General features: G+C 38.1%; 1 protein-coding gene across 1 annotated transcript in view; it reads left to right on the top strand.

Moving 5' to 3' along the window:
- Positions 1-10,387: 10,387 nt before the first annotated feature.
- Positions 10,388-15,219, top strand: part of LOC135205415 (uncharacterized) — a 157,647-nt gene continuing 152,815 nt past the window's right edge. The window contains exons 1-3 of the mRNA XM_064235957.1: positions 10,388-10,654; positions 13,206-13,377; positions 14,362-14,554. Coding sequence (XP_064092027.1) covers positions 10,502-10,654; positions 13,206-13,377; positions 14,362-14,554 — 518 coding nt within the window. The 5' untranslated portion in view covers positions 10,388-10,501. The remainder of the gene's footprint in view (positions 10,655-13,205; positions 13,378-14,361; positions 14,555-15,219) is intronic.

Below are 15,219 nucleotides of genomic sequence, written 5' to 3'. Positions count from 1 at the left end.
CCGTCCGTTTCGTTTAGTCCCACCTACTTCCTCCGCCGCTTCCTCCTTGGGAGTTTAGAGACTCTCCTCTCCGCGAGAGAGGAGGGGGCGTAGCCACGCCCGGGAACCTCCCCACACCCTACTAAGTCCTTCTAGCGGGTGGTAGAGTTCGCGCTCTCGTGAGATATTTCCGGATGGCAACGGGTGCGTGACCTGCTATTTGACCCTCCAAGCAGCTGTCCGCAGGTGAACATCGCTCGCTCACGGACTCTTTACCCTGCAGTTACCGCCCTTTAAGCGGCCAGCAACAGCCCCTGCTCCTGTTGCTACCCAGGTCATCGTCGTTCAACTTCCCGCCATCCATTCTTCTTTTTTCCTCTTCCTCTTCTTCTTCTCCTTCTTCTTCTTCCCGTTGTGCCTGCTTCCTCCGGGCCTTTAAACTGCCGTTTGCGAAATGGGGCGGTTCCCATGGCAACTGGTTGCAATGCAACGCCCCATTCTGCTTTTCTGTTTCATTTACTTCCCCCCCTGCAGCCCCAGACCTTAGCCTAAACTCTCTCTCTCTCTCTCTCCTCCTCTCTCTCAAACTCGCTCTCTCTCTCTCTCTCTCGTCTAATCTCTCTCGCAGTCCTCTTACCCAAAGGACCTGAACCCAAAGGGCTCGTGGACAGTCTCCTGTCATCCCAGTTATGCTCTTTAGAGTCTGTCACTAAGGACACAGCGATTTGCAGCCGTGGAGGTTAGACCAGAGTCACGTACAGATTAAGGAGTTATCACCAGGGGCTCCTGCACACGCTTGCCTGATATACTGATACATGTTCTGGCTGGTCGTTGCCTCTATGGTTTCATACAGAAGGCTCGGCCCTTCACTGCAGTCTTTCGCTCTTAGTGATACTGTTTTTTGTCTCGTCACTTCGGAAAATGGTGATAATCATCTAGGCTTATAGGACTTTCTGAGTATATTATTATTATTTTTTTTTTTCTCTATCACAGTCCTCCAATTCGACTGGGTGGTATTTATAGTGTGGGGTTCCGGAGGGGGTTGCATCCTGCCTCCTTAGGAGTTCCATCACTTTTCTTACTATGTGTGCCGTTTCTAGGATCACACTCTTCTGCATGAGTCCTGGAGCTACTTCAGCGTCTAGTTTTTCTAGATTCCTTTTTATTATTATTATTATTGTTGTTGTTGTTGTTGTTGTTGTTGTTGACAGATCAAAATTCTTCCATGTAGAGCATGTCATTTTTAAGACCTAGGCGTGGAACTTGTGATTGGTCCTTGGCAACTTATGAGGAATTAAGGAAATAGAATTTGAAAAGAAAAAGAGTTGGTCCTAACTCCGAAGGAGGCTATACGATTGGAGAAGACGGAAGCCTATGTAGAGTAGTTTCGATATTGCCTTTATCTGCAGGTAGTAAAGTTCTAATAATATTCTTGTTAAGAGAGAGTGCATCCAATTTTCGGTCCTCATACGATTTTTTCTATAGAGTTTTATACCAGTTAATCAATAAAAGACAAAACATATTTTCACAGAAAAAATGCCACGAGAATAGAAGTCCCCCATCAGAAATTCCAATTCATTTTTATTTCACTTCCGGAAATTGAAGAATAAAGTCGTACAAAGATTCGTTGTCAAAAAAATCTTCGCAACTTGAAGAATTATTGACACTGAATTATAAAATGCCTTTTAAGATCTCATAAAACTACGCTGCTTTGTGAAGATTCGAGCTACAGGTCAGAGGTGTAGTACGGCCCACACTGATTGTCATTTATAACTTTCATCCTCAGGGTAGCTTTAGCATTGGTCCCAAATGGCATTACAAATTTGGATCACTTATTCAGCTGAGCGGCCTAGGAGATCTTATCCCGCTTGACTTAGTTAAATAGAATTTTGCCATTTTTCAGAAGGAAATCAGGTCTCTCCTTGACTGTCTTTGCACTGTAGGTTCTATTTAGAAAAGAGAAGTAACAACACGCGATATTCAAAATAGAGAAGGATAAAGAGGTCAAGGAAAGTTGTTAGAAAATAAGCAAAGTTTAAGATGGACATTGAAAGCATTGTAAAACTATACAGAAGGCAATTATAGCCCTCAAGGAAAGCTGGGAGACTTGATATACGCTGAGTCCGAGCCTGGCGAGAATAGCAGGAAATTTTACCGACTGGTGAGAAGCGAACGAAAGTCAGTTGTAAAAAAGAATACTGGTTAAACTATTTTAAACTTTAAGAAGCATTAAGAGAGTATGTATAATAATTCGGCGATAGTTAATCATTTCGTTCAGTAGCATCCATTTTACGGACTTTACAACAGCTCTATTTAACAAACAAACAAACAATAGATAGGTAAGTTAGGTGACGCCTAACCTGAAAGAAAATGACAAATCTGCTCTTGAAGGCAAGAGGTTATTGGACTCCGGAAACTCCTGAGCAAGAGGAGAATCCCAGAGTCTGACATCTGCGCGAAAGAAACAGAAAAGGCACAGGTAAGCCAGCCTGCAGCAGCGAACAGCAGACAGGAGCAAAGAGCGAAGAGGTAAGGACTGGGATTGACTTCAGGATACAAGTTTAAATCTCTCCCGAAGAGGGCAGTACAAAGCCACAGTACAAAGCCAATACAAAGCCAAGTAAGTTTAGAGGTAACAAGTCATACGATCGAGGACTAACCTCACACGTTATCAAAATGTTGTCGTTATGTGGAAATAGTTATTTAGCAAGTTAATACATGACAATGCTTAGATTTTTACGGATGCTTATGGAATGACCATAAGGTTGTGGAAGGTTTTGACACTGGCATCTTGCTGATTAAAATTAATGGGCATATATCTAGCAGTAAATGTTTTTAAAAGATATTGAAAAATGTTCTGTATACATGCATGATTTCTTGTATTAATCATTAACTATCTGAACCGAGAGAATTCTTGCAATAATTCTTTGTTCAGTACAGCAAGCTTGCGAATTGACATGGGTTGTGATTTGTTCATAGTTTCATGTGTAAATATCTGAGGAAGAATGAGTGTTTTTTTTCTATTTATCAACCAATGATTAAATGGCTTCTCAATCAAATTTCACAAAGAAATAATAAATTCTAAAAAAATTACAAAATGCCCTTTTAGCCTATAAATTACTTTTATTTGCTTTTGTGCTAATTAACCTTAGTGCATTCCGATATAAATGTTAAAATGAACTTTCGCAAATTGGGGGAGTTAATAAATTACTGCACACAAGGAATGCCGTACCTAAAAATAAATATTTATCTTAATCCTTAACTTGATTGTGTTATTTTTTCTGTCATTTGAAATAATGTATATAGATACTGCAACGTGAAGAGGACCAGTATACACCACGATTACGGGGACACGCCCCCCCCCCCCTTTTCTCCCTCATCTCTGTCTTCTGTGAAGCCTGCCTTCTTCTAAGAGAGTATTGCATTGCCTGCCCCGTCGCTCTCTCAATCTGGAAAGTTTCACTGAACGATCTACGACACTGGCAAGTTTTCACAGATTGCTTCTTAAATCCGAAAATGTCGGTTGTTTACACAAGAGAATAGGATGTTCAAGAGAGAAAAAGGGTCACAGAAGGAACTCATTGGATCCCTTTGCTTCTACATGATCAACTCTGACAACTTTCTAGAAGAAAGTCCGAATGTTCTTGAAAAAATATGGAGGGTGAGTCTGATCGCTTCATTATCACTCCTTCGCCTATACCTCCCTTCCTCTAAAATGGTGTCCCGCCCCTCCCCCCCTCTCATTTAGTGAGGAAACTATCTTCTTTCTATCCTTCTTTAACTGAAACTCCAAACCCAAATGGAACACTCAGGTAACACTGAAAGTTATAAGTTAAAATAAAAGCTAGTCGACCTGTGCTTATGTATGTATTCAGGTAGCGTGTTAATCACACACACACACAAGGACGCTCCCAACTCAACCCCGCCGCCCCCTCCCCACCCACCCACAGCTCACACACGCACAAACGCGCGCGCGCGCAGTTCCATATAGATTGCGATGGTACACGCAGATTCTTTCTCCCTTGGGGACTGAACAAAAGAATCAAGTGAAAAGCGAAGGTCGCTATAAACTGACCCACAGAGGTCATAGCTTTTATATTGTACACGTGACTGGGCTGATTATTGCCAAGCAATTTCTTCTTAAGAAGAAATGATTTTTTGTGTGTGTCTAGATTCATTTCTAAATGATATCCACAGCTGAAAAGAGACCGAAGCAGAAAAGCATTATATGTCTGCATACTGGTTTGCAGAGTCCTGCTTTTCGAGTGACTGTTTCCTAATATGAGTCATTGAATGCTATTTTCTCTTATATTACTGGCACAGCCGTTTAGAATTTGGCCACAGAACTAGAATTACATTTACTATAGTTTCAATACCCTGGTGATCTTTCCTCTCTCTTTCACCATTTTTAGTTCTCTGTAAAAGAAAGCTATTGAGATGGCTCTTTGTGTGTCCGTCCGCACTTTGCTCTCCGCCCTCAGATCTTAAAAACTACTGAGGATAACGATGGCTACAAATTGGTACGTTGGTCACCCACCCTCAGATCATCAAACATACCAAATTGCAGACCTCTAGCCTCAGTATTTTTGTTATTTTTTTTTTTACTTAAGATTAAAGTTGGCCATGATCGTGCGTCTGACACAGCTACAGGTGCCAAAAACACAGGCTAAAACCTGGCTGTAACTATAAGTCTCATGGGCCATAGCTGAAAATTTCATACAGCATTATACGCTGTACAGAAAACTCGATCACGCTGAATAAACTTCGACACTTTTTTTTTTTTTTTACTTTTTTTATGACAGAAATGAATTTATTGTACTGCAAACGCAAGACTAAAGTAGTCTGAACTGATCAATTCAGTCACTTTATATGCCACTCAGTATGCAGCATTATCAGTTCAAATGTCTCTGACTTTGGGGGTTGTCTGCTCAGGTGAATTTGGCTTTTGTTTATTCTTTCTTATCTCAGAGATTTTTTCCTCACTTTATTTCCTGGATTATATTTGCCTTCTTCTTTACTTCTCCTTGCTTGGTGTAGCTTAATTCAGCCAATTGTTTGGGTATCAACTTCTCTTATCCCAGTAACTGATTCAGTTTGTGTTTGTTTCAGTACCTTATTCAGTTTCTGTTTTTATTTCAATAAGTGATTCAGTTTCTGTTTATCTTTCAGTTACTGGTTGTATTTATATCTCTTTCAATTACTGATTCAATTTAAGATTTTGCTTCTCACAATTCAAATATAAGTAGTATACAAAAAGAAGTTAACTTATAAGGAACGAACTGAATAAAAATGATTTAAAATCGATTTTCAATTGAATTAAAAGTAGCCACTTGAAGCAAGAAAACAGTGAATTACGCTTATTTATAAATCAAAGGAAACAAGTGCAAAATAGCCATCCAAAATCAAATTTCAACTCGGAGATGCAACACTCAGCTTGAGAACGTGGAGAGAGATCTGGTGCAAGCGGCCATGGGGCACGAAGAGGCCCGAGAGCCACCGAAGTGAGTGAATGAAGTAAATTCACTTAATGAGAAACAATAATAATCAATTAAATCAAAACATACAAACTATGAAACATGGTGACTCTGAAAAGCAACACAGTTGTCTTTCCTGACCCAACCATATGTTAAGCAGAATTTAAGAACACTTGATTATGAGTACAATTCATTCTCAGTGAAAGATCGGAATCTATTAAACCTTCAGCTCCGTTGCAAGGTCACACTGTGTATGCATGGAAGTGTTTCTGATCTCAATGTCAAAGTTAAACACAGACACGTAACATTTTACTTAATGTTTCTTTTACTGCCAGGCGGATGTTTCAAACTAGCATTCGAGAATTTTGCAGTAGAGATGACGTGCTTATGAAAATGGGGTTTATAACTTTAACTTCATTTAAAACAACTTGAAGTTAAGTAATATAACCGAGGGAGATCTTATATTCTTCAAATAGATTAATAGAAAAACCAAATTTACACCGAATTGCCAGACTTAAATACAACCGAGCACTTTACAAAGCAAAATATGCCACAGGGAGAATTTAATAAAACCAACTTAGAGGTATAAGGCTGAATATGGTCACTGAAATGGTCACCAATGGACTGATGCTGTCCATAATTTCAGTAGTAATAAATCATAATAATCATAACATCAACTGTATTGTAAAAATCTCTACGAGACATTCTTTAAATGTTTGCATATCTGCTAGTGGATAGACTGTGCGTTGATTAGTTCAGTAAACAACCGACCAGCGGCGGCGAACATCAGTTTGAAACATAACAGTATAAGTAAAACATTGCACGACTTTTTAACTGTGATATGAAAATTAGAAACACTTCCCTACATCAGTAAGTGCACTCACACTAAAAACACATGCTTGCATACATACAAACCTATTTTCATAGCAAAATGATACTACAAAGTATAATAAGGATTGCTCTCATTTCATCAGATACGCCATGCAGTGAACCATGATTATGGGACCATGAAAGGCTTTGAACAGTTTCGGAAAACTAGAGACAAAGGAACCGTATAGCATACAGTCAAGGAAATGGAAGCCCGTATACAGAAATTGCATGAGAACTCAGTCAGTTCAAGTGGAACATTTATCGTTGATTTATAATACAGATTATCCCAAACATAAGATGGATGTTCAGTAAAGCAATGAACAAAACAACAGCAAATGGAATTCCTTCATACCAGTTCCACTTATTATTATATATAAAACCTTTTTTTACACTAGAAAATCATTACACAACACAAAAATCATTAGATATATCGATTTTTCATATACTGTTGACTAATTCCCTAATGAAAGCGCCCCAGCTTATAAGTATGCACGATATGCAAATCGTTAGCGTAAATTACTATGACCAAAAATCACTTATATAACGACGTTAAATAAGAAAAATAAAAGACTTCTATTTTAAATTAAAACCTCCAGTTTCCTATCTACCGTTTTCTAACACTTTCAATTACGTTATCTAATCTAATACTTTTTTCAAAGACAAATTCCTGCTTAATGTGAGGCAAAACATAGCATATGAAATGTTATCATAAATAAATACGTATTATTAAACACAGGTAAGAAAATGTTATTGTTTAGCTTTGGTACTCAGCTCAGTTCTTGTAGAACGTTGAAATTCCCGTTTTCTTTCCCGCGAAGAGAGAGAGAGAGAGAGAGAGAGAGAGAGAGAGAGAGAGAGAGAGAGACTACACCCTGTTTTTTCATTCGGTTATGTCTTCGAACTGAAATGGACATAAGCTGGAATTTATTTTATTCAATTTCGCTAATATTTTAGAAATTATTTATTCCAAATCTCCTTTAGTTTTCGTTGCCTGGGCCACTTTAACCTGTGCATATACGTAGACCATTAGGTACTTGTGTTGCATCATTAACGACGCAACGTTCAAGATGTAGTTTGGTGTTCTTTAGGGGCGTTATCTGCTGTGAAATTTTCGAATAGCGCCGAGGGCGTTTTCTAACGATAGCGAGGATCTCACATCTATAAAGCCTAAGATGTTAATGGTAGTACACAAACTTGAGCAACGTTGAGGGTGATCAGTACCTGAATGGGTGGTCAAGGAGCACCAGACACCGTTGGAGGATGCTCCCCAATGAAACCTCAGAGAGAGAGAGAGAGAGAGAGAGAGAGAGAGAGAGAGAGAGAGAGAGAGAGAGAGAGAGAGAGAGAGAGAGATTAGTTCTGATACAAATGTAAGAGCAATTTACAACCTGGATATTAAATATTTCTGGTAATATTGCTCGCATCTTTCGGAAGTTTTCCTTAAAGATGATTCACAAAGATTATATTTTTATATCATAGACCGTCATAGACGAATCACTAGAATGTAAATGCAGTACGTATTGAGAACCTTCAGACACGTGGGACTAACAAACTCGTCCAGAAACAACTGCTGAAAACCTGAACAGTACCGTGTGGATATGTTTGTTTATGAAGTTTTCCTTAGCTGGGTGCGGCTGGGAAAAAAAAAAAAAAAAGAAAAAAAAAAAACACCCACACACACACACACACACAGCTTTCGTTGCCATATACATTCTTCAAGCCCATAACTGACGATGAGGAACTTCACAGTAAACTTCCATGATATCAGCCGCTTAATGTACTTATGCAGAAGGCTCGGCAACATTTCTTGTTGTTTCTGCATTCCCAGTAAAGATTTAGAGATAATATGATTAAAGGTTTAGTTATTCTCTTGAATTTATTTTAGCCTTTATTTCAGTTTAAGGGGAATCGGCATATATAACAAAATCAACCGACAGTGTGTTGCAACATCCTTTGTTATTATTACTGGTCTTTCCATCCAGAATACAAACGAGGCTCCCCTTCGTCATTCAACAACAATGTGCTGCAATGTTACCAGATCGAAAAGAAGTCTTCTTTCGTCGTTACCTCCAAACACCGCGGGGAAAGATTTGCGGTTTGGCCCGCAAAACAAATACTATTAAACGTAGTTACAGTTATATATATATATATATATATATATATATATATATATATATATATATATATATATATATATATACATATATATATATATATATATATATATATATATATATATATTATCCTTGCAGAAAGAAAGTGGATGCAGAACAGAATCTTTAGGATTAAAGGTATGGAAATGACAAAAAACTGTTGGGACTTTACAAGGTTAAAAAATAGCCAGACTTGTTAACACTATATCAGCTTGAATGACATGAATAACGATACACGAAAGCTAAACGTACTGACACATATGTGAAATACCACGTTATGCTGGTAAACTTCATGATGTTTTGTGGCTACTTGGAGGAGGTAAGTGACACTCGATTTTGTGATACCAAAAACATCTGAATTCTACGAGGCAATGTCCAGAACGTACAGGAATGTAATACAGCAGATTCCATGCTTTGATATATAACTGAAGAGAACCACCTAGGCTCATTCATCTCGCAAAAGTGAACCTGAAATGTGCAAGATGAAAAAAAAGCTGTTTTGCAACAGAACAGCGTTATTGCAAATGCCTTTACTTCGTTCACATTCACCAACCACTCCTCAAGTTTATAAAGAACAACTAGACTTAAAACCCCATCAATTAAGCTTGTGATTTCTTGGAGACTCTTCTTCTAATTCAAACATTTGCGGAACCATTAGCTCTCTTTTCATCTCATCATATTTGACAAATGGCGACCTGTAAGTTGACATGTATAAATAAATGAAATCCATACTTAAAGTGTATTTTTCAATTTCAGTGTTTGTTTCAAAACATTTCTCTGAGCTTATCAATGTTTCAACTCTAATAGATTACACGCACTAAAGTGTTTAGTCACTTATACTATTCACAGTGTAAGCGAATGCTTATACTAGTCACTTATACTTTTTCGTCCAGATTACTTAATTTTTTCGCCTGTGATATCCCTAACTTTCAAAGCAACCCCAACTTTGAAAACCTTATTAAGCCTTTGTTGTCGTTGTGCTTTTGGTGTTTCTGAGGCTGCTCTGGGAGTTTATTTGCATGAATTAACCCGAATGATTTCATTCTTTCTTCTACGTCCTTTGCGATAAGAATTGGCATAAAAAAGAATCTTGTTTGCACGAACTTAAATACAACAATGACTGATTTCACCAACATCTGTCTATACAGGTTTCTCAGAAGACTATCTTCCCTTAGATTATTATTATTATTATTATTATTATTATTATTATTATTATTATTATTATTTATTATTATTATTATTATTATTGCCAGAAAGTCTTCATTTTGCAAGTTACTCATTAGATACTGAAATGTCCAAATGTAAAAGAAAGTAAACCACAGATAAGTAGGTACTGAAATACAGACGCATATATAAACGAATAAAGAGATGCCGGTAAACTATGACACATATAGCTAGATAATTTCAAGCTAAAATGGAGCGATATCAGCACCCAGGTCCCAGGTGGAAGAAGTTAATCTCGTGACTGTCAATGGGAGGGGCAACTTAAAGCCATATTGTAGCCCAGCTCCGAATAAGACATTTGGATACTGCAAAAAATGTGCTGAATTTACAGAGATTTAAGTGAAAATAGATTTCATTGAACATAATTTGGTTTATCTTTCGCCTTTCATACACATGCGCGCTTGTACACACGTATATACAGAGATAGGTAATTTGTACTTGCAGAAGTATGTATATGATAATTAACCTGCATTTTAGGGTAGCGGAAATTAGGCAGACAAACCCAACTAAATTTGAAAAGTTTTTTTCCCCATATTTTTTGCAACATTTCTCCCATGTATCACTGCAAAAAGAGATTTGGCTTTTGAATTTGTTTAGGAGTGCTGGTTAGGCTGCGTCCTTTCTACCCACCCCCACCACACCCATTAACAACCAGGCAACACCCGCCAGGTAAATGGAATTGGCACCACTGACGGGTGGTACCTGCTTACCTGTTGAGACATCCGCCAGGGAACGACGCTGTACCTGAGATCCGTCCAAAACAATCCTAGTCTAGCTATTATGTGCATCATTTAGGGGAAAATGCAGGGCTTGAAGCATCTTGCGCTGTTGTACCTGGCTGCAACGATAGGTTGCATTGTTGGGCAGTTCGAGTACTTAGACGGAGATGACTACGATGTCGTTGATAAAAAGATGAAGAAAGTCACACCTGACAATTGTTTTATCAAGGCAAAGGTTTGTATTGCAGTCTCGGTTTTTTGCTAGATTTATGCAAACATGGATGAATTTGGGGAAATTTGGGTTTGTAGACCATTCGTAAACTCGGCAATGAATCTTTAAAGCTACATTGGTTTTGCAGTGGCGGAATACCTATCCTAGGCCCCGACTGGTTACCCGGAGGTTAGGTAGGCCCAGCCGCCTGGTTAGAGGTTTCTGTAGCTCTCTGTACCAAGAAATCCTTATCATTTGCAGAGTCAGTAAGATCATTTTGGGTAGATTTAGGGTACTTATCCGCGGCGGCCTAGACTATGGCAGTTGCGGTTTTTATCTGCAGTTTTAGTACCTAGTATATTGAACAAGAATTTTAAGTATACCTAGGTAGTACCTACTACCTAGGTATCTATTTGGATGACTGTAATTAACCCCCAGGGGCCAGTACTAAACACGGCGAAATACATTGGACGCCTCAATCCCTAGTGGATGTCGTATCCGCGGTGATGGTCCTTGCAGTTCATGCGGACTGCTTCTGTAGAAATATACCTCATTTTGTTTCTGGAGCCCCTAGATCTCATTTGGTTCATCATATGGCTGGGATCCAGTCTTTGGTTGGTTTCAGTTTGTTTCTTGAATGTTTTCTTGAATACCCTAACTAGGATTACTATAAATGATAGAGCGGCGACATACCTAATGGCCACTGATCCTGGAATGTGGTCACCTTCCCAAAAAAGTACTTGAATAGCATCAGTCAAGAGTTGTGGACTATGCAGGCAGCACACTGGGACACCTAGACTACGTTACAAAATATTGCAAAATAATGGCATAGGTAGTAATAGTAATTCAAGCGTTTTTGCAAGAAGTGGCCGCGCTCTGAGAGAGATGGCCACTATGTCGCCGTTCAGTCATTTACCCTAATTCTGGATATAGGGTAAAAAACCACATGGTACAGAGGTGGACCATGTACGATCAATGTGTACAACCCCAAGAAAAGTACATTATAACGCGTCCTGACACCGGAGTAGAGGTCTTTAGCTCCGTTTCTCACCAACAACAAGTCGGATCTGATGTCAGGACGCGTTATTATGTACTTTTTTTGGGGTTGTACACATTGATCTTACATGGTCCACCCCTGTACCATGCGGTTTTTTACCCTACCTGGTGTAATTTGGACATTTTTTGTTTCCACATTTTTTTGGGGGGGCTGAGAGATGTGCTGAGTATCCTAAGGTTATTTTCCAAATGATTTTGTATTTTGACTCCATTTCCAAGCCCATACTACCTACATAGCCTACTATATATTTTTGTCTTCAGGATAATTTTTTAAAATTTGTACAGTTACCTTTTCCATTATGTTTGTTCCTGCTTAATTGAATATTTTGGTTTTGGCCAGGTAGCTCCTTATTTAGCTCATCAACCAAAATATTAGTCATTGCAGAGCTGTAAAACATTGCAGTTTTGTCTGCTGTAGATAGCTAACCAATAAGTTTGTTTTCCATGACTCAGTCTTAGGACTTTCCTATTTCATAATGTGATCCTTCCTCTCAGAAGTCTCCAAAGATTAGCAAAACTTTGTTCTTCCACAAATGGATAATATAAACTGTCACATCCGTAGAAAAATATTCAGTGTCACGTAAGGGTTGCCTAGCCAAGGCCCTCACAGACAAAGCCAAGAAATAGCCACTATCTGTGTTCTTTTGATAGTCTCCTCACTAACTTCCTTGTGGATTAGCCGGATATTGTTGTTTGAAAAGCACTGTCTTGGATCACCTTGACCGGTCATATGTCTCGATGGGTAGGGTTGCCACAGGAATTGCAGCAAACGCACAAATGAAGAAAACCCTGTAGGATGTTTGCAGCGTGCCTTTGGCCCCAGTTGCTGCTGCACCCAGTTTTCAGCTTTCATTCCTGATTCCTCTTGTCACTTTCTGAAGCACTGAATTTCTAAAAGGAGCCCAGTCTAAATTTTATCAAATTAAACCAATTTACAGAAGAAAGCCACAGCAAGGCATGGGGCAATTTACAGAAGAAAGCCACAGCAAGGCATGGGGCAGAGTCACGAAAGAAATGGTTTCTGTCAAAGAGCACGCAAGTTTATCTGTCACTAAGGTATATAAAAGAAGTCTGGAACAGACAAGATGTGGCTGAGTTTGATTCAGTGTGTTTATACCTTTCTTTACCCTCTGGGAGATCACCTTGCCAATCAGCACATAGCTTTCAACTGACACACATTTTTGCCTACTCAGACGGAAAGGGATCAACTGTAATTGATCTGTTGAACAATTATTGGTGAGTTCACTCACCAATAATTGGTTAAATACTATAGGTTATCCTATAGTATTTTGATCCTAAAATGTAATGAATTCAACTATGTATCCAGAAATATTTTGTAATGTTAATTTTAATTTAGTAATTATGCAGGTTGCATTTTTTAGTAGGGTAATAATTGCATGGCTGTTCCTCTAGTTTGAGTGAATATCACTTTGTAATATTACTTTAGTACACAGTAATGTATACGTAGTAATGTGGTCTGGTTTAAGGTTGTATATTATTTTTAAAATTTATTTTCCAGATGGATTTGTACCTACCAGACGAAAGTGTATCGCACATACCAGATATTAAGCAAGTGAACATTAATCCCATTTTTCCAAATCGAACTGCACTTTTCCACCTGCATAACATGGCCCATTCAAGGGCTTTCTTTTTCTCGTACATCCTTCAGTCGCGTTTTAAAAGACCTACAGGTAAGCATTGACTTTGGATGCTTTTGTAAGAGTTCAAGTTTATGTTTAAGATGCTCATGTTTACGTTTAGACTTCCTTTGTCTCACATAGTAAATTCCTTTTAGCTTGTTTTTCCCCTTTGTGTCCTTATCTTGAAATTTTTGGGAGGATCTTTGATGTTGTCCTACCATTCTTGTTTGTTTTTCTTAATATTGGTGGGTCATGGTTTTTTAAGGACACCAAGGTTCTCATATGCTAAAGTGGTCATTTTCTAGTTCATTACATGCTATGGCATAAGAGCAAATTTTCTTGGCTACTATTTAAGATTCCTCAAAATTCTCTTGTGTATCCTGTGTGGCCCTGAAGTTTTAAAAGTTTTTGAGCTTAGTGCCTTATCAGTTGTGCTTTTCAGTAAAGTAAGAAGTTGTCATGTTATGTATGCTTCAAGAATTGGATTTCAGAGTTTTACTTGTGCATTATCTTGTTTCTTAATGTTTGAATCACAGTACTATATAGTTGTAATTGCACAAGTTAACTGTATTTCTCTTTTGGAGGTTCAGGCGCTGATTGAAATCATTGTAACATTATAATAGAAAGTGGTGCCAAAATTCTGATATTTTTGTATTTCAAATACTGTATGTACGAGAATGCTGGTACTGCATGATAATTGTGATAATGGAATAGAAATATATTAATAAATTTGAAGTGAAAACCATTGCCCAACTAGAATCTGTATCTTAATTCTATAGCTGAAAGGTGGAACTCACACAGTCAGTGGCTTTCGTTGTTTTTCTTTTTTTCATTATGGTTAAGGGACCAAGTGAAGCATGTCCTTGGAAACAGTTTGTTTAACGATGGAACCAGTAGTACAAAGATCTTTATGTTCATGGATTTTTATGGGTTAAATGTCAAGAAGATATGGATTTGAGCTTAAAGATGTAAAAGTAGTAATGACTGTATTTTGTTTTATAATGTATTGATTCTCCTCTTCCAACTGCATTTCAGTTAATGCAACAGAAAGTGCATCAGAGTATGATCCAGGTTTTATGTATTATTTCCTGGGAACTGTGGCAGATGTAGCAGCTAATCCAAAGATAAATTCTAGTGGGATCTACTTTCAGCCCAATATGGCATATTCATCATCTTACAAAGGGTTCTTTAATAAGACTATGCCACTGTTTGCACCTCGAGCATTTAGGTAAGTTTGTAGTTTTTGGTGTTGTTAATTATAATGTAACCTTGTTGAATGAAAAGATTTTATACAGGTTGAACCCCTTTAATTTTGGAATTTTTAGGTTTGGCACATTTTTGAAATGCTGGGTGATCCAAAGGTATATATACAGTGTTCCCCTCGTATTTGCGGGGGATGTGTACCAGACACCCCTCTGAATAGTTAAAACCCGCAAATAGTTAAAACCACCACCAAAAATGCTTATAACTGCCTATTTAGATACCAAATGTATACCTTTAATAACATCCTACTTCAAATACACCTGAAATTACTAATCTATTACTGCATTAATCTTTGAGGTTAAACATTTTACCATTAAAAATATATACCTACAGCCAGTAACAGAGAGAGAGAGAGAGAGAGAGAGAGAGAGAGAGAGAGAGAGAGAGAGAGAGAGAGAGAGAGAGAGAGAGCATTGAATGGCAACATCATGTATCTGACCGTCAAGAGGGAAATTATGAATTATTTCTGAGACATACAGAATAATATAGAGAGAGAGAGAGAGAGAGAGAATAACTCCGACTCCTTTCCCTCCGCCAATTCGTATATCAAACTGTCATTTACTCCCCCGCCCACCTTCCTCCAAGTGGATAAAAAGACTGGGAATGCTATTTTTTAATTAATCTTATTTG

This window comes from Macrobrachium nipponense, chromosome 24 (assembly GCF_015104395.2).
Source record: "Macrobrachium nipponense isolate FS-2020 chromosome 24, ASM1510439v2, whole genome shotgun sequence".
Classification (NCBI taxonomy): domain Eukaryota; kingdom Metazoa; phylum Arthropoda; class Malacostraca; order Decapoda; family Palaemonidae; genus Macrobrachium; species Macrobrachium nipponense.
The sequence above is the reverse complement of the archived record's forward strand: the minus strand, read 5'-3'. Positions and strand labels throughout refer to the sequence as shown.